The 24,988-nt window shown below is 41.0% G+C and overlaps 2 protein-coding genes across 2 annotated transcripts in view; both read right to left on the reverse strand.

Annotated features, from left to right (window-relative positions):
- Positions 1-10,903, reverse strand: part of T265_02814 (hypothetical protein) — a gene marked incomplete at both ends in the record, with an annotated part of 29,576 nt that extends 18,673 nt beyond the window's left edge. Inside the window, 2 exons of the mRNA XM_009167158.1 lie at positions 4,023-4,110; positions 10,822-10,903. Of these exons, the coding sequence (XP_009165422.1) occupies positions 4,023-4,110; positions 10,822-10,903 (170 nt within the window). The remainder of the gene's footprint in view (positions 1-4,022; positions 4,111-10,821) is intronic.
- A 141-nt stretch (positions 10,904-11,044) lies between these two features.
- T265_13102 (hypothetical protein) overlaps positions 11,045-24,988 on the reverse strand; it is a gene marked incomplete at both ends in the record, with an annotated part of 84,727 nt that continues 70,783 nt past the window's right edge. Inside the window, one exon of the mRNA XM_009167213.1 lies at positions 11,045-11,136. Coding sequence (XP_009165477.1) covers positions 11,045-11,136 — 92 coding nt within the window. The remainder of the gene's footprint in view (positions 11,137-24,988) is intronic.

Below are 24,988 nucleotides of genomic sequence, written 5' to 3' on the forward strand. Positions count from 1 at the left end.
CACACTCGTAGCAGCATACCAGAAGTGTGAAAATGAAAGCAGCAAAGTTTACGCAATTTTCAAAACCATAGCACAGCAACAGGACTTTATCTTATGCGCTTTGTCTAAGGCAACTCACTACTCACCGCCAATTATCACTAGATATGAGGTTGTGCTCTTATCAGAGATGTTCATCCCTGCCCCGGTAACTAGAACCTTGCAAACATTTGTTATCCATTATACAATTAGTAGATGACAGTACAGAATCCGTTCAATCCACCTCCGCTAATTCGTTTTTGTCGAATGGTTATTGACACTGAGCTTGCTGTCTCAGGCCTCGTAGATCTTGATTAAATATTTGTTTTTGACTGTTGACACTGCTTTTCCCATGGGAACTCCGAAGGACGATTTTGTGTGGCCACAGTACAAGATTGGTTGTGATGCCTGTACCTAAGCAGCTCATTACTGTCACACTGAGCATCCCATTTTTCACTTCAATATAAAGAACAAGGTTAGTGCAGAATATCGCCCACTAGGTTTAACTGCAGTAATATACCAATGCTTTTCAATACTTACGGCAAGATACTACTTAGCAGGACACTTCTGGAAAACACAGCAGCAAATTTTCTGCCCATTGGTACCCTATCACCTCCGAATCCTGGCTACTAGAAAAGTATTTTGGCATTTTCGTGGACACTTACACTTGTGCAGGTGCAAGCAGAATGAAGAACCGTCTTTTACAGTGATGTTTTTTACGAGTTGGGCTCGACATGTTGCATCCGTGTGTTTTTGGACTAATGGCAAAACCTGACACAAAATGATAAAAACGAGTGCATTTTTGTGAGTGCACATTGGCAAACAAGGCTGGACCGGCCAGCGATACTATTAATCGCACCAAGTGATCCACTGATTAACAGCCAGCGAGCGAGTAACGAACCCAGTGATAACACGAAGAAAGGCATAGTCCCCAGTTTCTGTAAAAATTATGTCTTACTTGAATCCAAACTGAGCGATCGCATGTTAATTTGGTTTTCACGAGAGACTCATCTGAATCCCACCTAAATCCTGAGGGAAACCAAGATGGGCTTAATCGGTCGTGAGCTGTCAAGGAGTGATTAGTAACACTATGAAGTGCTTCTTCAAAAAATAAACTACGATATCTCGTATGTTATACCAACTAAAACTTGAAGCGCCCTGTGAACAGCACATTCAGTTAGAGACTATCAAAAAACGAGAGATTCGGGCGAGTCTTCCGTTAAAACAAAATTGATATGCGAATGAGTGTTCCTGGCCAGTGATAACATGTTTTACAAACATGGAAGGCGCGATTGTCTAGAGTGTCAACACCTAATAGTATTTGTGTATTGTGATCAAGTTCCATAGAAAACGAGACAGTTTTCCCCTAAAGTTGGCAAATGATCACACTCAATTTTGTCTGCATTTAAGGCATATTTTATTCGTAAGTGTTTACAAGAGATTATTTCCTCTAAATAGGTCCTTAAGGACGTCGAACACTATGCATAAGTTTGCTGAAAACTCTGACGAAACAAAATTTACGTTCTAGTTCCCGAATATTCTCTCGTGTCGTGTCACATTCATTGCGTGCGTGGTGGCTTAGTGCAGTGACAGTTGGATTGATTCGGTTCCGCGAACGAAACGTTGGAAACTGCTTCTATTGCATACACTGATTGAGGATTCGTTGCTTTGTCCTGGCTTCCGCAAGCTTTGCGCTTTACCTCGCGCGGGCTAAAGAAACGAAGTTTGTGTACTGGTGAGAGTACTGTCAACGTTTCCAGGACATTCTGACGTGCCGGTCAATTTCAGATAAGCGCACAAAACTGTCAGGATATTTCACTCTTGTCTGGAATCGGAAACTCTCCTGTGACTTAGGCGAACACTTTGTTTACCGAACTTGGATTTCATCTTCTTTTCGTGTTTCTCTTGGCTTACCGTGGGAATGTTGATGATCCCAGGCTATTGTGAATAACAAGTTAACCTATGCGGTGGTTCTCTACAGAGAAGCCTAAGATTGTGGACAATGGCTCATGGTGAGTTCAATCCAAATCGCGCACAGAGCCGGCGAGTCACACTACATATCCACGTCCCTGGTTAATTTTGTCGGAGTGTTAGAATAAAAAAAAGTTAGGTCGGGGATGCGTACCATTCGCCGAAAATACACACCCACCTCTGAGTAGTGATATGCATATTACAACTAGTAGTCTCCTGGCAAAGCGAATTAACAGGTGTATTAATAGGACAGTTACAACTCTTCCAAGCGAAACACCTACTTCGCAATGATAGCTTTTAGTCACACCTAAACGAGTCCGACCGTCAAACGCACCATCATCAATAAGGAGGGGAGTAATCGAAGTTTATAAAAATCTAGCAAAGATGTGTTGCAATGTCACGAGCTTTTTGGATGTAAAATTCGAATCTGCTGGTATCACAAAAGTACACACGAACACAAAAACACCTTGACACAGGCAAGCTGAAAGTGTGTCCCCAGGAACTTTCTAATATACAAATCTAGCTTCGATAGTCGAGAGTACAGTCTAAAAAGGTTGTACAGATTGGTGTGAGTGCATAGTAAGCTGGGGTCTTGGATACTCTTTGATAGTGTTTGACGTTCTCCAGGATTTTGTTACAGCATCGAGGAAAGTTTGAAGAGGTTACCTCACCAGACATCATTGTACCTTGTTCTACTGATACCAACAAGGGGCTTATGACCCAGTCTTTGCGCAGTCTATGAATATTTTCCAACGAGTAGTCAACATTTCCAATGCTTCATTGAAGGAAATCGAGCCATGTGCGGAGAATACCCGCAGTAGATGAGGACAAGATAGAAAGTCTCAAAGACAGGCTCAAGGGAGGTTTAAAACATCTCTGCTTCAAAACACAACCGAATGATTCATTTCGGGCATAACGTTATTCTTGAAGTATCACGATTTTTTCGCTTGCAAAAATCGATCGTAAACATGGTGACTCACTTTTGTTTCCTCAACTCTGTTTTCACACTCACGTCCAGGAATTCGGGAATTCTAGATTTCGACATCCCAGCTTACTACCTACCAAAAGTGACTATTTTCGGTCGTGACCCAAAGCAAAGTGACAGGCACCAGAAATTAGACGCACATGAGGGGACAAAGAACTAATTTCCAGCCTTCCTAGAGGCTTTCGTCTTGTCGCATTGCAATCCCACACTTTAATCACGTCCTCGTTTTTAGTTCCACATGAGGTGGATATTCCGGCCAAAAACAATCAAAAACACAGACGCACATGAGGGAACAAAGAACTAATTTCCAGCTTTCCTAGAGGCTTTCGTCTTGTCGCACTGCAATCCCACACTTTAATCACGTCCTTGTTTTTATTTCCACATGAGGCGGATATTCCGGCCAAAAACAATCAAAAACAGGGCTAAGTCAAGTTCGGCAAGCTTCTCCAGTTTGTTGCGTTAGGGGATTATTCGATTCGAGAACGGAAATTTTGTTTCGAGGTTTATCACCTGATCAGTGGGTGAGATAAATTGAGGTTGCCGGATAAGTTGAGTGACGAGCGGTTTTACCTTGGAGATGTTCAGTATTTTTTCAGAAATAAAATAAAATAACTCCCATTCCTAATAAGTTGGCTGCAACAAAATCTGACTGCTTCCTCTTCCTTATCAAATTTGACAAGCATACAAATGACCGAGTATCACAACAACCTACCAGCGACATCTTTAACATTCCGTCACTACTGTTTTGATTTCCTGGTGCGTTCCGTAATAGCGTGGTTTCTACAACCTGACTTTCATTTAAAGGCTTTTTAAAGGTTGATCAGGAACAGAGAAAAAAGTTGTAGTACTGCCACGTAAGAATTGGCGTGTTTCTCGTAAACACAATTATCATTTTAGTGTATCAAGCAGCTGTTTATCACCCCTGCTTATGTGATACAGTTGTCCTGACTTCAAAAATCAATAGAGGCTTAGGTTCGCTTCTGCGAATTCCTTTTATTAAGCGAAATCACTGGGTACCGTTCGGAACTCTGTTTTGGCTGTTTGAAATTACCTGGCTGTGATTGGTTGGACAGTTGATTGATTCTCTGTCAGCTTGTTTATGGCGGCCGTTGTTTGGTCGCAGTGCTCCAATTGTTTATCTGCATTGCGGAATAAAACAAATGAAGTTTGTCGACTGGATGACCTTGACTTGCATTGTAATTTGACTGTACACTGTACCATTTCACAACTGTGCGCTGAGATGATCGCCGGCATATTGTGAACCAGATTTGAACAGTTTCCACTTCTTCTGAAAGCTTTATCCGCGCTGGAGTTTGCTGCCGCCTAGCAGTCATTCTTCAGATAAACTGTGTTCCCCTCTTGATTGCACCTTCAACTTCCACACTCTATAGGCAGTATCCGCGCCATGCTTTTAGCTCTCACCTCCTTGGAAAGTTAGCGTTTTCAGGAACGTCCTGTACCTACACTTTCCTTCCACTGTGTCAGATAGTCAGCGCACTCACAAATCGTATGACATATTCTGACCTGACTTCCTCCGATGTATTCGCTCAGTAACACATACAGTACCCAACGGTTTTGGAAGAAAGGCTTACCTCAGTGTGGACAGAAATATGTGTTCCGCGATAGGACATTTGGGAGGGACTTCTGATATACGCCATTGGGGTGCTTTTCTGCTCCGTTAGCATGAGTTAGCATGATAACTCTTGCTGTTTCAACTGCTGACTCTGCCCTGTCATTCGGTTAGCTATGCCACAGGGTGCTACTGTGATGCTCAACTCTCCACTCTCTACATAGGTTTTGAAGCACTTCCTTGTGGCCCGTCGTCTGAGCACAGTATTTCAGAATACAGTCCCTAGCGAAATGCGAACACAACCGACTGACAATCAGTTCTTTGCTGACACTTATCAGTGACTACATCAGATTAGTCACCGTGTAGGTATATATAACTAAGTACTATTTCTGGACACACACAAACAGGTCAACTTTAACCGTTTGCCAGGGCCAAGGTGGCATCTAGCGTAGCAACATGGAATTCTTTGGTTGCTTTTGATGATGTACTTGGCATAATCCCCTCAGCAGTGTGTATTACCCTATATGGACAATCATATCTGGTCAGTATGATAGATCCCGGATCCTTCAGAGATTGCCGTTATTATCAAATTGTGCCAAATGTATCCCATCCGTCGGAAATCGTGTGAACTTGACTGGTATCTTTATACAGTCGTTCTTGAGCAATGCGTACTGTCCGACGTCATCACAGTCCTCCATCACAGTTGGGACAAAAAACCGTAAATGGGGCGATTTCCAATCACAGGACGGATATTTCCGTAATTTCAATCGCTAACCAGCAAATTTAATAACTGAATAAAGGTAAATACGCAGAGTGTAGTTCATAAGAACCAAGCACCAACTGAGTAATCTTTTCATATTAAAGTCTATCACGGGATGATCAGGGTTGTATATAATGCGACATATTCTATGGAGAGAGTAAACTGAATCGTATGAACTAGTAAGTTTGGGTTCCTGTCGAGCCAGATCGCATCTTTGATTATTAAATTCAATGGACATAGGAAAGTTCTTGCTTTGATACGCTCTGAAAGCCAGACGAGCAAAAATAACACAGGCTAATTGAATGAGTACCATTAGTTTCACTCACTGGATCAAACTTCAGTTAATCACACCTCGTATTTCCATATCTGTAGTCTTATAAGACCTCAATGAGGATCTCCGATATGTCTAAAGCTATTGGCTTTTAAGGGCAGATGATAAAAAGCAGTCCAACCATGGGCTTTTAAAGAGCTTCTGATAATTGAGAATATCTGTATTTTCCAGTTACGCCCCATCAGGGCGTCACCAAAACAATTTCTATGAAGTTTTAGTCGTTTAAATTAACCAAAAGCCTCTTAATCGTTGTGCACTATACCATCTGACAAGAACATAATGCGCAAACTCTAGCCATTCGTTCACTTTGTCTAACCCCAGAAGAACTGGTTGAGTTACAGGCTTTACACGCACCTCCGGCTCTCTGTAGCGTTTGTGCAGCCTTATAATGCTTAGATTTTAAACAATTTTGTTAAAAATGAGCATTTGAAGTGCTGACCATCATTTGTATCGTCGTTAGGTATCTCGACCACTGACTGGGTTCCAGCACGGTCTCTGTAGTAAAATCAGCTTGACGACGCTGCCTTAATGAGGCGAGACGGAAGGCGAGACATAAAGTAAAAACTTGATCTTGCCAAGCTTCTGGTGAATATAGCATACAAGGTGCATATTTGGCATTCATATAGAGTGCCCTGATAGAAAATGGGTTCTTGGAAAAGGTCGTAACAAGAAAAATTGGCAAGCTTTTCTCATAGACAAGAGGGAAATTGCGTCAACTCTAAATGAGTCTTTTTAATCCAGTATAATCGAAATAACGGTGCTTAACGAGATTGCTTCAGCCGACTGACTAAACAGTTGCCCAGCAGAAACGACAAGAATGAGATGCTAATCCAGCACTCATTTGTGGTACCATATTCATTCGTTCGCGAACATCCTGCAAGCTTCGCTAGTTGGACGACTCGACAAATTCTTCGGAGTGACGAATGCATACCATCCAGCAGTGAAAATAAGACAAGAAAACGCCATCATGGTTCATAGCATCCTTTCAAGGACAGTTGCACAGGCAGGACCATCGCAACTGAATGCATTCAAAGTGGTCAACGGTACAATTTTAAACAGGTGGAATCAGGAACTACCGAGTCTTTTCCCTAACCGCATGGTCAGCTGACACAAGTTATAATATATATGTATATATACGGGATACTGTGTTCAATATAGTAATAGGTCTAACCTTTGAACTTCTTTATCAAATGAGAGACTAAAACATCGGTTGAATTTTAGTTGATCAAAAATCCTGTTTATTCTGGTCCAAATAACCTTTTTCGAGCACAGTGATAAGCTGTTTTGATGGCAGTTACATCCAATCAAGCATTTCAAACACTTGCCTTCTATATTCCTTGAAATTCGGACCAAGTGCGCCGTAATACTGCAACTCAAAGAAAATCTCTTCTTGCATAATTAGACAACTGATCGCCCCCTGTTATAATCCGGTCTTTAAACACGTCAGTTTACAGTTTCCTTCAAATAACGCCGACTGCCTTTCTTTTCATATAATTTGAAATAAGAAAACCCGTCGTGACCAGTCCAAACTTTGTATGATCGATAAGCGTTTTGATAAGGATTCACACTTGACTGGGCATTAGTTTTTTTGAGACAAAATTTAAAATTGGCACCAGGATCTGCCATCTACGTTCCGCCTGATTAACACACTCCCTTTTTAGTGTCGCGGAACAAACGAATGCAGCGTATCGTAGTTAATTAGGATTTGTAGAAAAATTGCGATGACTTTAATGGCATCAGTGCACAAAATTTAGCTCTGCTTTTCTTAAACAAAGCGATTTATAGTCGAATAGATAATGGTACAGCTACGCAGCTTGTGCACTGCATGTCATCATTTTTAGCAAGTGTGACCCAAAAACAGCATATCTTGAGCGGACCACGTTAATAACCCAGGTTGCTCATTGAAAAACCCCGTGCAGGAGACTCGTAGTTTATCACAGCGTGCACGCCTCAATATTTTTACAATTAAAGCAAATCAGGTAATTTCATACCTCAAAAGTTGAAATGATCATTCTTAAAAACATTGCGAGCCCTACCAATTGCAATGGTTTCATTGATTATGCATGGCTCGTCGAGTGTGGTTCTTGAAGTTATCTAAACAAACCTTTCACTATAAAATCATCCTTTTTCTAATTAAACTGTAAAATGGGACTGTCGGTTCGTCACCGTTTAACCAGTACTTTGCTGTCGCTTCCACACTAAACAGATCCTAGGAATGCTGGCAGATTAAACTCAGTGGGCATCTGATAACTCAGTTTTCCCTCGTGAGAAATAGCAGAAAAGTTTTTAGTCAGTTAATGAGATGTCTATGGCTTATTGTTTGTGACAGAGCATTTCCGAATGTGGATTTTCTAATGTGACACGACATTTTATGAGATATTTGGTCCTGTTCATCCATGCAAAAAGGGGACTAACTAATGTCGGTAGTTTGGTGCCAACTATTGAGCAAAAGTTTTGCGACTCTTGTGAAAGATCAAGCTTTCCACCAGCTCCAACTCTAGTGCGCTGGTGCATATTTACTGGGAAACCTTTGACTTTATATCATTCAGTTTTTCAACATTTCTATCTTTCCAATTTACCAATAGGACGGCAACAGCTTTTTTACCAGCTTAAATTTAGTCGGTGACACATCCGACTTAAATTGGAATTACTGACGGTGTAACCTATGGTCCATTAGCTTCGCTTTCAAAGAGTCCTATCAGAAAACGAAAACAAAAGTGACAATATCTACAGTAGTCACAATATTCTTCCATTTTGTGAGAAGACTTTGCTGTTATTTTAGAAACGAACAATGGATTTTTGCGTCAGTAGAAATCTTGCGTTTGAACCGGTACGTAACAAATATGAACAGTGCATCAGACCATTCAAGTAGGCTAATGAAAATGCACAAGAGTGCATTTTAAAATCTTTTGCTAGCTCATAGTGTAACATGTTTAACAAGCTATTCAAAATACATTTAAAAGTCTGTAGGCAAGACATAAAAAGGTGGATAGAACGGCGAAATGGGTGGCGTATGATGTGGTAGAAAATGTTCATTTATCTGGTTGAACCCGATGAAGAATCTGAAGCGGGGGTAACTGTACAGAATAACACTATGGTACCAATGAATGCCCTCGTTCGGAAACAAATAAGTAAATGTGCCGTCGCTGTGTGCTTCAGCGAATTCACTTTGTATTTCAACTGTGTAATATTCTAACAATCACCTGCTTGCTCTTATTCAGGGGGAAATTATCGAAAAATCCAAGAACTCACTAGAGGATCCAAAGATAATTTAGCACTGCCACTAATGATGTAAAATGCATAAATAATTAACCGATAAGTAAAGGTAAATGACAAGTGGTATTCAATACCTCTTTGATCATTTTCTTGATGAACATGAGTCAGACATCCTTGGAGAACACAATTCTTTCCAAAATCATGCACAAGTATCGTTTAATTCGGCAGTACGGAGAGATGGTTAACAAGAGACATGAGCTTTTTTCCTAGAAGTCGCTTATAAAAGGGACAACGTACACTGGATCACTAGTTGAGGTCTCTGTAAATTGTGTGGCATTCTACGTAACTCCGCTCAGCTCAGTTTAGCAAGCCGTTTCTGGTGGACTGAGATTCCAGTCGCCTTGGATACGCATGAGCTGAACACTGTTGGTTTTTCCACAGAAGGATGGAGTTACACAAAGCCAACCTAATCCTTCGAATTGTCAAAATCAGCTCTACTAGGAGGGCAAAAACCGAAATTCGCACCATATCTCGCATAAATGTTTAGGCTACGAGAGAAAAGTTACTTGCAACACAGATAGACCTTAAAACAGCTGTTTCCTCTACTTATTTTTCATGAGATCATGACACAGTTCTTTTGTCACTGATGTTTGCGTACCTATGTGGTCGCAAGAATATCAAATCAGATTATTCACCACTTCAGTAATTTGATCAAACCACTTCACAAGGTACAACACTGGGTCTGGCGTTCAGTTGTGTTGGAACCAGACCATTTTTCCCCGAAAATTAAATTAGAAACTTTTCGAAGTAGGCAGTAGAAGAATGATTCAACCATAATCCACCGAGCTGTGCATAATCTAGTTTTACAATAAGCTTCTTTTTAAATGCTACCTAATGATCTTTGGGCACTCGCTGAATGTCGACTTTGGTTTACCAAGAGCATTTTGTTAGATCTACTTCTAAGTGAATCATCAAGAGGAAATCCTATCGTCGTTCAATTTGAGAAGGAAAAGTGCATTTCTGGGTGCTAATTTGCTTTTGGTAACTGCTTCTCTGAATTTGCGGAACAAAATCTGCCAGCTGTGACTACGATGTTCAGCAACAGCTCGCACTACCACAAAGAGGATTTTACCCCTTCCGTTATTAGCCGGCAAAGTTAACTATAAGTTTCGCTTGCCTTTTGTAAGAAATTAAAATCGAGGGTATCAATGGCACATTGAAGCAATTCTCGCTGTTGGTAGTGGCCGACGATACACCCCCTACCACTACGTAATCTATCAAAAATTACCCATTTACTGATGTGGCTCCAAATTTGTGTCCAAGAGAACCATTAAAATTTCTACACGCCTAACTACATTTATTAACGTATTTGGTAGAAAAGCCCTGCAGACTCGAACTTTTGGCTGGTTTCCTCCGACTTTTTTTCTTCTTACACACAAGCGGTTTGAATGGAACCACTTAAAGCTATTTTGTGCTAGAAGGTTCCGTTTGTGGGTTTTTGCCTCTTCACCCATATAGTTAACCGATTCAAGGAGAGGATTTGTGTGCTAACAAAAGTTTCAAGCCCCACGTTCATCAAGACAAAGGAGCACGAATAATCATTCACAAATATGCATGGCTGCTGTAAGATAACAGCGGGTTTTCCGTAATTTGTGACTGTCTTGGTCCATCAAAAGAGTAAAACAAGAACAAGCTTGTAAACTCGCATTCACGGATTTGTATACCGAAAGTATCTTCGGAACATTTAGAATGAATCCCTGGAATTTGAGTCCCTTCAACATTGAGTTGTTACTGAACAGCCAACTTTGCATAACTTCGTATATGTAATCCCCCAAAATGCACATTTTTGTTATTTTTAACCACAAATGATATAGCCATCCATTTTTACTGACCCATGTGCTGTCCATAACAGCACTGCAGCTTTTGGCTTGCCCACTTTTTAGAAAGCTTCTTCGCCTTTCTGAAAGACTTACTTAGTCGTTCGTCATGCACGTCATCTCCCTGATTACGGCGGTGATATTTCTGGACCATTGAGATTCCTGTCAAACAATGCATTTCTGAGAAAAAGATTCTCCATCCTGAGTGAGCGTTCTGATTCTATCATGCCAAACTGACGCATCCTCTAACAAACTACCAATTAAAAATGGGTAAAAGTACGTCACTTCGACTAGAAAAAGATAAAAAAAATTGGTTTGCTCACAGAATGTAGGCGATGACACCGATTGCCCAACAGTCCACTTCTTTTCCGTATGTTGTTTTCCCATCTTGAACACACAAAACCTCCGGTGCTAAGAAAGAAGACAGAGGATAAAATCGTTTAAACTCACGTCGTCTTCCTAATTTATCACACCAACAATGGGACAACTTTGGCGTGTGTATTTGTCTAGGTTGACGTGGTAAGCTCCCATTATTGATTGTGCGAATGCGTGGGAATGATTTAGAGTTTTTGGTGGTCGGAAGCTACTTGTAAATGATACGGAAACACGCACAGTGCACGAAATAAACTGTGGGCCGAAAATCAGTAATTTAACCATAAAACCAAGTAACGGAAGCTTTCGGAGTCAACTGAAATTGAGAAAGAACACGCTTCACATGAAATAACAGTGTGCTTCACTTAGTGCACCAGTGTGTAACTGGTTTTTCAATATTAGCACATGATTCTCACTGGGTATGGTGTGCTAACTAGTGACTTTGGCTGTATAATAATAACCGGAAACTATGGTTGTGGTTTCAAATTAGTGACTATTGGCTGTATAATAATAATACCGTAATGAACTGATAACCGGAAACTATGGTTGTGGTTTCAAACTTCACAGTAAATAGACTTCGGAAATTACAATCAAAATAAATCAACTGATCAGGGAGTTCACACAAAGCGCCATAGTTACGTCAGTAGTAAGCATCTGAAAATGCTGACAGCTATTGGCTCAGTAGTTGGTGGTGAACAGAGGCTTTTGATCTGAACATTTTTATTAATCAACTTTTGGTTGCCTCGGGTAACAGTGATAAGTTGACACACACCAGAAGGAGTCATTGTTGGAACGGTAGACATGCAGTCTGTTATTCAGGTCTATCCTTGTTTTTGTACATTTAGTTTGCGTAGAGGCTGAGGGACCTAAGTTTGGAGGATCTTGCTATTTTACTTCCAACTTTTACTGGTAAAATAGCACCCTATACTGCAATCTTAGTGAAAAAATATCTCCAAATTTTTAACTAAACCACGGCTTTACTAACAATGGCTCCAAATCCCATTCGGTACCAAATTCAGAGAATTTTCTCCTGAATCCAACCAAACAATCAGCTTTAGCGTGGGTGAGACGGCTATGAAATGTCTTCCGGTGTTCCAATTGATTTCCCTAATTTATATAAGTGAATTTTTGTGGAAAGGATAAGGGTTCTTGACCGGGATGTTTTGGAAAAAGCAATACAGGTAGTTAAACAACAACGTGCGGAAAAGAGTTCAAAAAATTTTCCTTGTCCATGGAGGTTGATAGTTCAGGTATGTCCAGTTTGCGTTGATGGAATTCCGGCAATGATATCAGCAAGCCCATCAAAGATTTACCGCTCATGTCCCGGGATGGTCGGGACTATGCACTGTGGATTAATTTTATTAAGGTTGGACCTCAAGTACATGGAATCACCTAAGGAGCAGATTAAGTTCTAATTCTGTTGGGATGAGAAGTGAACGCCACAAAATGATTAATGTTGGAACAAGACCTGTTTAGTCAAGAAGATGGTCTCCGAAAACTTTAGAGAGGGGTGGACACAACAAAAGTTCTACCAAAGCTTTTATAATGGCTGCTTAAGCGGTAATATGATGAATCAGTGATCGTTGCATGACGTGCAAGCATGTCCACCTCTATTTTTAAATTAAACTTGATTTCTGTTGGCACAACGTTTTTGATATTGTTTTCTGATTAGTTGATCCATCTTCTTCATTTAAGTAGGTTAAAGAGTGAATCACACTTTAGTCTCGGAATCCAAATCATGGAGTCACTTCATGTTTAGGAACGTTGCGGGATCGAGAGTCTTTGGAATTTTGTGAGGTGCGCGCTTTCAATGATTCCCAAAAAGGATGAAACACTTGTACAGTGTTTCTAGGCCTTTCTTCATGAACAAAACAGAATCTCCATTGGAAATACAAAAAAACGTTTACTGCTTGCCAATTTGCGTGCAAGAGCCAAAGTAGAAGAGTTTGCAGTGGCCCCGTTTCTTTTATGAATAGTAAACAAGTTAATTAGGTCACATGAACAAAGAAAAACAAAGGAATGTATCTTGGACAGGTTCCTCAAAAACCAGACGGTCCACATTTGCCCTAAGGCCATTTGGAACAAACTAATATCGACCTTCTCATTTCCAGCGTCTTCCTGTGGTCAAATTGTGTGAATTCAAGCTCTTTTTAATCGTTGGACATTTTAATACTGCTTCTTCTTATCATGCTCAATTAACGATGTTTGCCAATTCATTTACGGCAACTATATGAAGTTGCCCAAAATAGAAAACACTAACAACCTAATCATCATTGTAATATAGTTGGAAAAAGTAAACTCTACCACAGGGAGCAAAACAGCTATATGAGACTGAACATCCCTTTGTTTAAATTCTTCCTACAGATTTTCGTTGTGTGTACCCTTTTTGAAATACAATACAAAGAGGACGAAGGTGCCACTTGCAAGTGCAGTGTGCAATCCCAGATTTCTATTTAGGAAGAGGTAGCTTCAGGTGGTACCGTAAGTTGGAAACGGTACCTTACCCGATGTCGCGACTTTCACGAAGGCTTACCCCGCAGGCCGGAATAGGTGGGTCGCGATAAAGTGCTGCGAAACCGTCGATCCTCCCTATATGAATCGTTTGGTCCCACGGCGAACTTAAGATTCTAAAGCAAACTTGTCTTCGTTTCGCCAGATACTGTCATTCGCATACTAATTTTATTTCGTTCATATTCACACCACTCGTTTGAACTGTCGTCAACCCATTCTGGTGTAATTATTCTGGTGAGTCCACACCAAACGGAAGCATTGGACTTGAGTTTCTCTCTCATTAGGGCTCACCAGCAGTGCATATCCAGTGGCCGTCCCGGGATTGATTTGATTTTGACGGGAGATTCGAATGAGTGTAACCGAATATACCTTCTGTGATTTTTTCAATCGAATGTACTGCACAATGCTACTTCATGTTTCAGCTGATACAATGTACCTGATATCACATTACACAGTCCCCCGTCAAAATCATATTAGTGTACAAACGGCAGCAATTGGCAAAGTTCCTCACATTCAAGTTTAAGTGGAAAATAAGGTTGACGAAGACGGTGCCTACCTGAGGAACCCCAAGAAGGACGTAACCAATGGCGGGATGTCAAATATTTTTAGCAGCCTTACGATATTGCCTTAGTTTCATTTATCTTGTCTTTCTGGACCCTTTGCGTCCTTGCCAAATCCAGAGGTGAATCCTCGCAAAACCTTAATGGGAGCAGTCATTTTTTGTTTTGCGAAGAACTAAAATTCCACGAACACGTTCCTTAAAGTAAAACAGTGGAAACTCAGTACATGTTTTTCTTTCATATTTCCCATTTTGGCTGAATGCTCAGAAGCAAAGTGAGTATTGTGGCCAAGTTTGGAGAGCAGTTCCTCTTCTGAGTGTTTGGCTGAGGGCGCAGTCAGTGCAGTGGTTGAGAATACGTTGCATAACTGGCACTGTGCAGCAACCTATTTATTGGACAGATAGCAGTAAAAGATCTCACCCAGTTAAAAAAAACTCTTTGGTAAGGATCAACAAAAACGGATGATCAGAATTTATCAGCAGACAGGATGGTGCCAAAATCCTCAAGGCGGTAATGCTAAAAGGACTTACCAACATCCAGCAAAAGAACTAAAAAAGCGTCTTAAAGTGAGCAACTTCTGGTCTGGGTAATAACTAGTTTAGTAGTTAGCAAACAACATAAGTGATTCCCGCCCCACCATTTTGATGAAATGGTAAGTAGGCAGCATTTTTTAGTTATGATGGAACCCCCTTTGAGTGCTTCAAAAATACTTTTCAGTTTAACCGCGATTCACAGGTGCATACAAGCCCATAGATTATTTCTGCATTGTCATATTACTGATAACCGAGTTATATTGATTATCGAATTTGGCTTTCATCTGAGTGATGATCGCCTTCCAATCTGTTTTTGTCCGGTAATCAATTGTGGCTCGTCTTCTCCCACCACTGGTCGGCTTCAAAGGCAGAAAAACACGCTTCTGTGAAATGGTGTAGCAGTACATTTTGTAAGATCCTGAGTAGAAACACTCGACTACGGTCAGTGCTTATTGACAAGCTTAAAAGAGGCCAGCAACCACTGACGACAGGTGAGATTTCTCAAACTTAAAGAAAAACATGCACCATAGGGTTGTGGAGTAAATCTTCACGAGTGCGTTTGAAGGTGGTAAGTTATGCAGCTCTATGAAATAGACAAAATTTCATCTTGGGCATCAATAAGCAAGTTAAACATAATATGTAAACTGTGAATACTTTTGTCGGGTTGTCAACGGTCACATCTTTGGTGACCTGCTGTAACTCTTGTGGGGCTGCGTTTATCACAGAGTTACTTACAGGCTATGAATTGCACTTCTAGTTCGTACTATGGTAACCCGAACCCCCGAACTTTTCTTGACGTCTTGTAAAACAGATATTTTGATTTTAGACCAGATGGTTGCTTGTAGGCTCACAATAGTTCCTTTGCCCGCGTCCTCTTGTTGTGTCGATGGTTGGGTAAAGTACGCTTACAATTAGTGCATACTAACTTGTATTCAGTTTAAATTCGACGGCAAACCAACGGTTCCCTTCTTTCTCTTCATTGATGTCAAAAAAGTCCCAGCTCCTGTGAAGCCAGTGGATTTAGAGTAAGATTTTAACTGAAAAACCCTTGAGTAGACTCAAATTTTTGACATTGCTTCTTGGTACGAACCGCATGCCATACATAAGGAATGGAGATGTAAAAACCACATGCGGACAAGTCAAACGTGTACTTGATCTATCTGTGCATCACCTTGAGGTCCACATGGCGCAAAGCGATTGTACTATACAAGCGAATACATTTAGACGTCTCGTATGCTTTGACCGGACAGGACTGAAGACCGGCTCTCGTCAGTAGGCTGTATCAAGCACAGAAACGGTAGTTGGCTTGATGTGAAATGATGGCCTTATCTAGACGAAATACACAGTGACTTTTAAGCGAATACAATTCATTAGCAAATACTGCTGTTTTGTTTCTTCCTGGTTGCGGTCGAACTATCTACGACACTCATCCGAATTAGTGTAATCCCTTCGAATAACGTTTTGTTTGTGTGTTGCTTTTGCATCTAATTTACATATTGTTATTTCGCAGACTGTAAACTAGAGGAATGGTTTACAAAGCAATAAACCGTAAAATGTCCCACAATCGAGTGTACAAAATAAGACTGCGGTTTGGACGCTTGGCAATTATGCTATGCAAATCATTTGCCAAAATCAACACAAAACTGCGTTTTCCTTACTGATGCTGGTTAATAAGAAAGTTTAAAGAATTTTTTCTGGAAACATTCCTGCACCCAGAATAACAACAGATATTAGTTAACAGTACTGTATGTGTAGGACCAGGCAATTAGCTTTCGGGAACTGCAAGCCGCGAATGATTGTAGGACCAAAATGTAGGAAAGCATCTGTTGAGACAATGGGGCAGAAATAAATGCTAATTTCGATTTAACTAGCATAAACTGTCCCCAAGTGCAAAACCAGATGGAGCTAATAAGAACAAATAGAACTCAGATGTTTAATGAACTGAAAGAGAACATTCTAGCCCATTTCCATTTGTGCGTAATAACGTAGGATATACTGCCATTAAAAGTTTGTCGGATTGTTATTTTCCCGTTAAATAAAAATCAAATCGGTCCATTTAGTGAAAAAAAGTGAAGAAAAGTTACTGATTCATTTAGATAACATTAGGGAGATACTCTATCATGATTCTGTATTTGTTTTTCTATGGCATTTCTAAAATGTGATGGATCTGCATCCAAATTAACCAGTGCCTTTTGAAGTACTTTCCACTGAATGACATTTAATTAAAGTTATCCAGCATTTGACAATCAGAACTATGGCAAACGAGGTCTGTCCGAAAGCACGAATCTGATAATGGTGAACTAGTGCAGTGGAGCTAGCCAATCCGGTGGCATCAACATTTGAAAACAACTAAACAGCGATGCAGCAGCGTCCGAGAACATAATGAGTTTACAATAATCGCGTTCGCGAGTTTCGGAATGTAGCTAGTTTGGGAACTCTGCTTGAATGGTGGTCTGTTCACCAAACTCGGAAGGCGGATTACAAACGTCACCAGTCGAGGTGACACGGTCGATGCGGGGTTATTGACTAATAACATCATCTTAGCTGGAGATAAAGCGTTTGTAATCCGATTGACAAGCTCAGACCGACAACTAGCAGTCGCGTTCGTTCACTGATTGTCTTATGAACTGCCTCATGCATACTATCGATGGGAAAAGGTAAAAACTTGTTCTAATGTGATTAAAACAGTTCTCATCAGAGTTTTTTTTACTATTATTTGTACACTTTGCTGCATTTAGTTCGTTCAATGGAAATCACAAAAACAATCAGTGAATCCAGGTCTCCGAAAGTTTGGTAGAGCATTTGACAGGTTCCACATTCCAAAACTGAGACAGGGCGGGAAAAAAAACACATTTCGCAGGCTGATCTTGTTAAAATGGCTCGGGTGAGTTGTTGAGCCTGCAATACACCAAAATTATTTATCCAGTGTTCCTCAGGAAGCTTCCGTGAGAAAAAAGATTTCATGTCAATACGTTCCTAGCCACTGCTCGTTTGATCACTAGGAATGTAGCACCATTAGATAAGGAGATACCCCGAGACAGCAGATCGACTCTCGTTAGTTTGCTCATAACGGTCTGCGGCCATCTAACTGAGCACAGAGTCAACCGAACTTTTTCATCAACTATTGAGGTGACCTAAGTATTATGTATAGCATAGCAAACACCTGGAATAACTGTTAGCTTGCGTCAATATTAGGAATATAGCATTGAGGTTTACAAAGCATCACTTAGTAAGGAAGAGGTTTCAAAAAACCCAGGTGTTTTGGCCAAGAAGGCTGCTTCGGTGCTCACGATCGATACAGCTCACCTGGTTAGTTACGGAAAAAAAGATGCAGCTTAATTGGCTTCATCCCTGAAGTTTTTCTAATTGCACATTTGAAACGCGGAAACGGTGTTGTGAAAACTCAGGAAACCAGTCGAGGAAAGCGCGTTCAGCAAATTAAAAAAAATTGCTTGGAGATGATTTTACCCAAAGTTTTAGTGACACAGAGATAAGATATAGCCTGCCTCAAGATTGGTTGTCAGGCTTTTTTATCTGGTCTTGCGAAACTTTTGTGTTGCGAAATATAACAAATGAAAATGATTAGATAAACGTGCAGCAAATAATGAACATTAGCAAACAGCACCGTTCGAGTGTTATTTACAAAGGAACAGTTTCCTTAGGTTTATTTGGTCTGGGTCCAAGGAGACAGCTTCGTCTGGTTAGAATTGTAATATGCTGAGTGACAGGCAAGGGCGATTTAATCAGGGCGACCAGTGGAAGATGGGAGACCACTATCGGGGCAGTATACTGTTTCACCGTTAGTGTAGATGGATAGCGCTGGTTTTTTGCACAATCAGAAAGCGCTTATTCACCATACTATTCATTGGTGTAAAGGTCTACTATGGGTGGTTTTTGAAGTATAGAATATGCAGAATTCCATTTAACTAATAGATGAGAAATGATTTATAGGTTGTTGGGCCGGTGGCCGGGGTCTGTCTTCCGCGTCTGGCAATCCGTCTGCAAACGTAATAATCACCAAATCACCTAACCTACCTGACCGTGTACTTGTAACGTCTCCTCGGGTGGAAACGAAGCAAGCTAAATTCCAAACTTGCCAAACAAATCACCAGCCTACTGATCAACTGAAAAATTATAAGCGTTGAATGGTGACTCTCCTTGTGATTGTAGGGCCGAGTTTCACTCATAAGTGGCAGAAAAGTCACAATCTGTTGATTTAAGGAATTTATGAAAAGAAATCACACATCGTTACGCCAGTTTTCGGGCGTTTAGGAATCACCGTACTACAATATGGCCAAGTTGTTATGCAATTTTTTTCAACTCAAGCCAGTGTCCAAACGAGCGCACGGCGAATGTCACCATAATGACAGGAATATTTTCTACAAATGTGTGTTACCTGGAGACATTGCATCACTTTTTTAAGGGGGGCTAGGTCTCTGGTGACGATGCCATGCATACGTGACGTTGAAGGATTCAAGGTGTCTACAGCAGTACCTCCAGAAAAATTAAAAGAGGTGACCTTACGCTGTACAAAGTGGGTCCAGTTCCTTTCAACTGACGATTTTTACAAAATAAGTGGATGGGGTGTTTATGTGCTCTTGTGGATTTGTTCGCGTTCAAACTTGCAAGTCTAAAACTGTTCTATATGGTGAAATCTCTCTAATCCTACAATAGATAGTGTACGGCATATATCATCTACTCAGCTTACTAGTTAACCGAAAACCGAGCCAGAGTTGCCTGCCTGCTATTGTGATGTGGCAAATTTATCAAACAGACCGCTGAGTGAAGAAGAGCCTAGTTTGTTGCGGAAGAACGCAAATTTTGCGGTAGGCAAAAGGGTGAAAAAGAGGGAGAAAATATTCCCTGGTTTTGAATCTGTGCTTCAGAAACTTCCGCCAATGAGGGCGGATAAGCTACGGGTACTTTCGGTCACAGTTCTTAAGCTCCAGCTGCCAGGAACAAATATTACACCAACATAGCGGGGAGCACTAAACACCCTCAAACAGGTGGACAACATAGACAGATAAGGATGAGGTTACTGTTGTCATGGTCAACAGTGAATATCTACAGAAGGGCAAGCAAGACCTAGCTGAGTATCCTTAAGGTCAGATCGATAGTGAAGTTATTATGTCTATGATGAATAGGAGTAAAGAAGAAGTTGGCAGGTATATGCGGTCCGTAATAAACCACCTAAGGCAAGGTAATTGGTATCGACTGTACCCAAAAAGTGCAATTCAACCACGGCTTGACGGTTTAATAAAACTCCACAAGCCAGATGTCCCGGTGAGACTGACAGTAGACGGAATATCTTCCTCACGCACTCGATTCCTGGAAAGTATTTTAAAACCCATAACCGGAAAATCTAGTACTTACATTGAGAATAGTGGGATTCACCCTGCAACCAGATATGATTCTTTCAAGTTCCGACTACAATTTGTTACATACCGATATACTAGAAGGAGGCTCTTTAAAAATGGCCAAATGACTGCTACTAGTAGACACCAGCCTTTCACAATTGACACACTCTAAAGGAGATGAAGTAATGGATATAAATATCTCCGGACATGTACTAATTTCAGTGACTGTTTTTTGGAGCCCAAAGTGGAACACCGGCCGAAATGAGACCAACGGCTGCGGAAACAATTTCGATGTCACAAGTTCTTGTTTTCTTATTTAAAAAAATAAATGCTCGACAAAACAATTTCGGCTTATGAAAGTGGATGACTTATCTATCTTTTTAAGAGTATTCACTTATCGTTAAACTGTCGCAGCAAAATGGTGATGACCAAAAACCTGTTTCTAGCTTATTCCGTCAAATTTTCAGCCTTCCCTTGACTGAAATGAACATCGGCTGCCCCACAACTTAACGTAAAATACAAAGTTTCTTTCCTCAGAGGGTACAAAATAGAGATTTCTGGTGCCAGAGCTGGAGATCAGGATGAAAATCCATATGATATTTTAATAGTTATCCATATCACAGTGGGCAACCGTCGTCATTGTTACATTAGATTATAACGGATTAATTGACCCTACTCTCTGCTTCCTACCCTTTTTTAGATCCTCTAAGTCAGACCCATTCGTTTGTTATGAACTGCCAAAGGTGGATGCAAGCTCCTCTTTTTTACTGTGTCTTCAGCATGGACATGCAATTCTGCGTAATATCCGGGTATTTGAATTAGGACACAGTGGGTTAGAACACTGTTACTAAAAAGGACTTCCAAAACATGAAGCTGTTTTGAAGTAAGGCGAATTAATATGACCGTAAGTGAAAACCGTTTTATTGAAAATCAAATGCTTGAACACCGTGACTATGAAGTCCAATGCCGCAGTAAAAATAAGTGATCATTGTACTGTTTACTGAGCTGGGAAATTTGGTTGAGAAATTTTCGATGCGACATCATCTGTGCGTAGTAGTGGTGTGCAGAAGTGCGTCAGTGTGTAGGAAGGCCATTGGGAAGTGACAAATGCAAAATTGTGAATAACTAAAAAAGTCATTTGAGGAGGAAATTCTTCCTTCAAAATATTACAACGAAGGAATCAAAATGTTTTATCGACGTGCCTATATTATGTTCAGAGGACCGTAGAATTAAGATGGGGGAATTTGGCAATCACTAGTAGAAGTTAGAGTGATAATAGTTGGGACAAACTCTGTCGGTGTTTCCCTCCGCAAAGTGAAAATATTCACAGCGATTTTGGGTTGATTCTGGTTTAGTGAGACGGTACGTTTGGGACTTCCATGTCCCGTTTGAATCAGTAGGTATCCTTCATTATGGAACATGCTCTAAAAAACAGCAATTTTGCCCACAAGCTTCATCAAACAGTACCATTCATCAGGTCTCATCGATACATAACATTCATATGCGAAAGTCTTCGGCAACTTTTTGCCAATCACATTAGGTTGACAAAGTGAGTCCGCAAACGGGTCAGGTGCGTGGTTATGTGCAAAATGAGTTCTTGGTCAATTGAATCAGGATCCTCCCTAAATTGTGTATAACAAACCTTGAGTTAATTGTGTGCAAACTGATATCGCTGGAGATTACGGCTTCATAGGGCCTACGGGCAGAAGCTGTATCATATCCAAGGGAAATGACATACTTCTCAACAGGGATTATGTTCTGTAAGTGGAGCCAAATCATACTGAAAAGCTGAGGAGCACTGTACAGCTGATCGGTCCTCGTTAAGACTCACTAACAGTAAGCACCTAACAAACCTCCATGAATTTTATAACCAGCGACCCCAGGTTGGTTGCCGAACACTTAACGTCCGACCATGAGCGAGTGAACAACACTATGCATAACTCAAACTTGGACAACGGGTCAAAGTACTATTGAAAAGATCTCAATTTTTTCACGCAACAGGCAAACTAATAACGACCGAGAAGGAACGATAAGCTACACGACTAATCAACCTTCCGCGTAAGAAGTCGTCACTCGGACAGCCAGTCAGCGCGTTGGCACATGATGCGGAACCGGCGAGTGAGGGATGTTTGGCGCTAAGTGTGCGGTAATCAAACTGCTGACCAGCCGCTGGTGGCCGGAAGATTAAGAGCTCAATAAATAACCTGAGGTCAAAGGTGCTTTGTACGTTATGCACAGCTGATGATTACTAATAAGGATGAAACGGCTCTACAGAGCTTATCGGCTTTTCAGCATAGGTTGGCTTTGCTTACATGACAACATTGAAGATTTACACGACCGCTAAAATAAGCAAACAAAATAAACCTCACTGAATCACAGAATTTTGATGATGTCTGATGCTGCTGATTCAGGCTTACTAGTTGTTTTTGACGAAATTGCATTACTCCAAATTGAACGTTTTTGTGATACTGACTCTAGTTGTATTGTTTGCCTGTCTGTTGGAGTGCATATATCCAAACGGACACCTTACTGTGTTCGAATAGAAATGTGGAACTAACTTTGTATCATTTACCGGTCTGAACTAATTTTTGTGGTTTGGCAGTCACCTATCACTAGAACCTACCAAGGAATTTAGACCCTCTTTGGTCTGGACCAACCCAACATGGTATCCGTGGAGCATTCTTCGGTTTCAGTCTCGTTCTTAACACCATAATCTGTGCAGGCTAGGCTTCATGAAATTAGTTTAGGCGAGACGGTATAAATCCGGTGGAAAACAACCCGCGTAGACCTCCAGTAGCAAGGGGGCATGCCACGTTGCACAGACGGGCAAAGATCTTCAAAAACAGTAAAGTCTGTGGGCCTAGGCATATACCAGAGGTAAGCAAGAGCGAGTTTGTTTTGATAGAATCTGAAGATACAAGGATGATGAGCAACTGCTTTGTTGTTTGGTTTAAAATAGACACCAAGCACGCCTAGGCCGATACAGACACAGGTAGAGAGGCACTGCATTTGCAGATATACAAGGGGGCTTTCCGGTGAACAAAGCATCTGGCTGTGATATATGCCATTTTTTAATTGAAAATGCCCCTAGGAATGTTAAATCAGCAGGGTTTGAAGCATCCAAAACATTGATTAAGACCGAAAACCTAAAACCTTGACGGGATTTGTTGTTTCGTTGAGAAGATAGTTGGATTCACTGAGAAATTTTGTCGCTTGAGGTGTTACTATACCTGAGCTTGTACAAAATGGCTAATTTACTTACGCCTGAGGAAGTGGCAGTGAAAGTAGCCTGTGGTGGTGGCAAGAAACACGTACCAGAACATTGTTATCATTCTGTTTTCTTTACAGCTACATCTCAACTAACTAGGACCACTCTTGTGCGTAGACTGTCAGTTTTACCTAAAGTCGAGATTTCTCATCAAGCGATATAATCTATGGGGGCGCATTTGTCGCAACATGGCTTTCAAAGCAAAACCTACTAGCTCACAATGCATTATCGTTTTCTATGTCTGTATTTGACAGTTGACAGCCGGATTCCTTCTATGAGGTGGAGGACTTGATTTCTGCTCTTATAAAAGTTCATCGGCAGTGCCTATGCTTGGCCCTGACAGGGTTTGAAATCCGGATAGCTGATGTGTGAAGCTGCACCAACGCAAGCTGTACACATCTTAATTATCACGTCTGAATAGGCGAGCGCGTTTACGCTTGAACGAAGTGATTGGTTTGCTTGACACTCAAGCGTGAACACGCTCGCCTGTTCAGACGTGATAATCCGGTTTCGTCCTGCGCTTACCTTGCATTTCAGATGTCCAGAGTTCCTACCCTGGTATGGCCAGGGATAGGTGCTGCTGATGAGCTCTAAGAAGAGCGAATCTCGAGTTCAGTGCCTCTTCCTCCTCCGGTGTAGACTAAGCAGAATAAGTGCGCCCGACCATTCAAAAGGGAGCGATATGGAGCGATATGTTGGCCACTAAATGATACATTTTCTTTATACTTACACATCCACCAGTGGCGGATGATGCATAAGAAAACTTTGTCTTTGTAGGATGATCCGCCACTGAAGAAGCTCCGTGGTCAGGATTTGCGACCATTATATTGTGTAATATTGTGCAGATTGTCATCATATTATATTATTGTTTCATCGTGTTGAATGCTATTCCTCAATACATTTGTCGCAACCTTCGTGCTTATTCCAGCAAAGGCAACGTTCTTGACAACTTGTCTGCATTCAAGAGTGGGGCTAAAGGAAACCAATCTTGATCGCACGAGAAGACAAATGTCCTTAAGTATGCAAATTACTAGGCCCTGACCAGTACGCCGCATCTTGACTAGCGCAAGACTAATGTGATCATTGTGTCTTCGAAAATGCGCTTGTCGCAAGTTAAGGACATAACATCTCAGACCCTGTAAATAAGAATACATAGGACAAAGATTATACCAACTTAGTCCATATGCACTTGAAACATTGAAGTAAATAACCTAGTAATCGATACCAGACACGCTGAAAGGCGTTGGTTCAAAACGTGAATGATTTTGTCCCAGAAACATTTGTAATCTGAACGCCAAGAGATTAATTTTTGGGGTGCGATATTATAACTAGAGCCTGCTGAGTATAAGAGAATCACTTTTTCCAACTTTGTAGGCACTGAAAGACGCGCGCGAGTTATTAGTCTTACGAAAATACCCGTTGATCGTGAATCGACAGGGGTTGGATTGCCAAAACTGCAAGATACTTATTTTTCACAAATCTTTGCACTAATCAGATGCACCTACAGATGCAATGGGAAGCGAACTTGAGAAGAAACTAATTAGTAATAATTGTAACGAATGCTTTTTACCACGGCCTACAGGTTCGATTCCTATTTATGAAGTGAAGTGCGCATACGACTGCTTATCCTCAGAAAGACTGAACCAATTGTATAACATACTG

This window comes from Opisthorchis viverrini (genome assembly GCF_000715545.1).
Source record: "Opisthorchis viverrini unplaced genomic scaffold opera_v5_37, whole genome shotgun sequence".
Lineage (NCBI taxonomy): Eukaryota > Metazoa > Platyhelminthes > Trematoda > Opisthorchiida > Opisthorchiidae > Opisthorchis > Opisthorchis viverrini.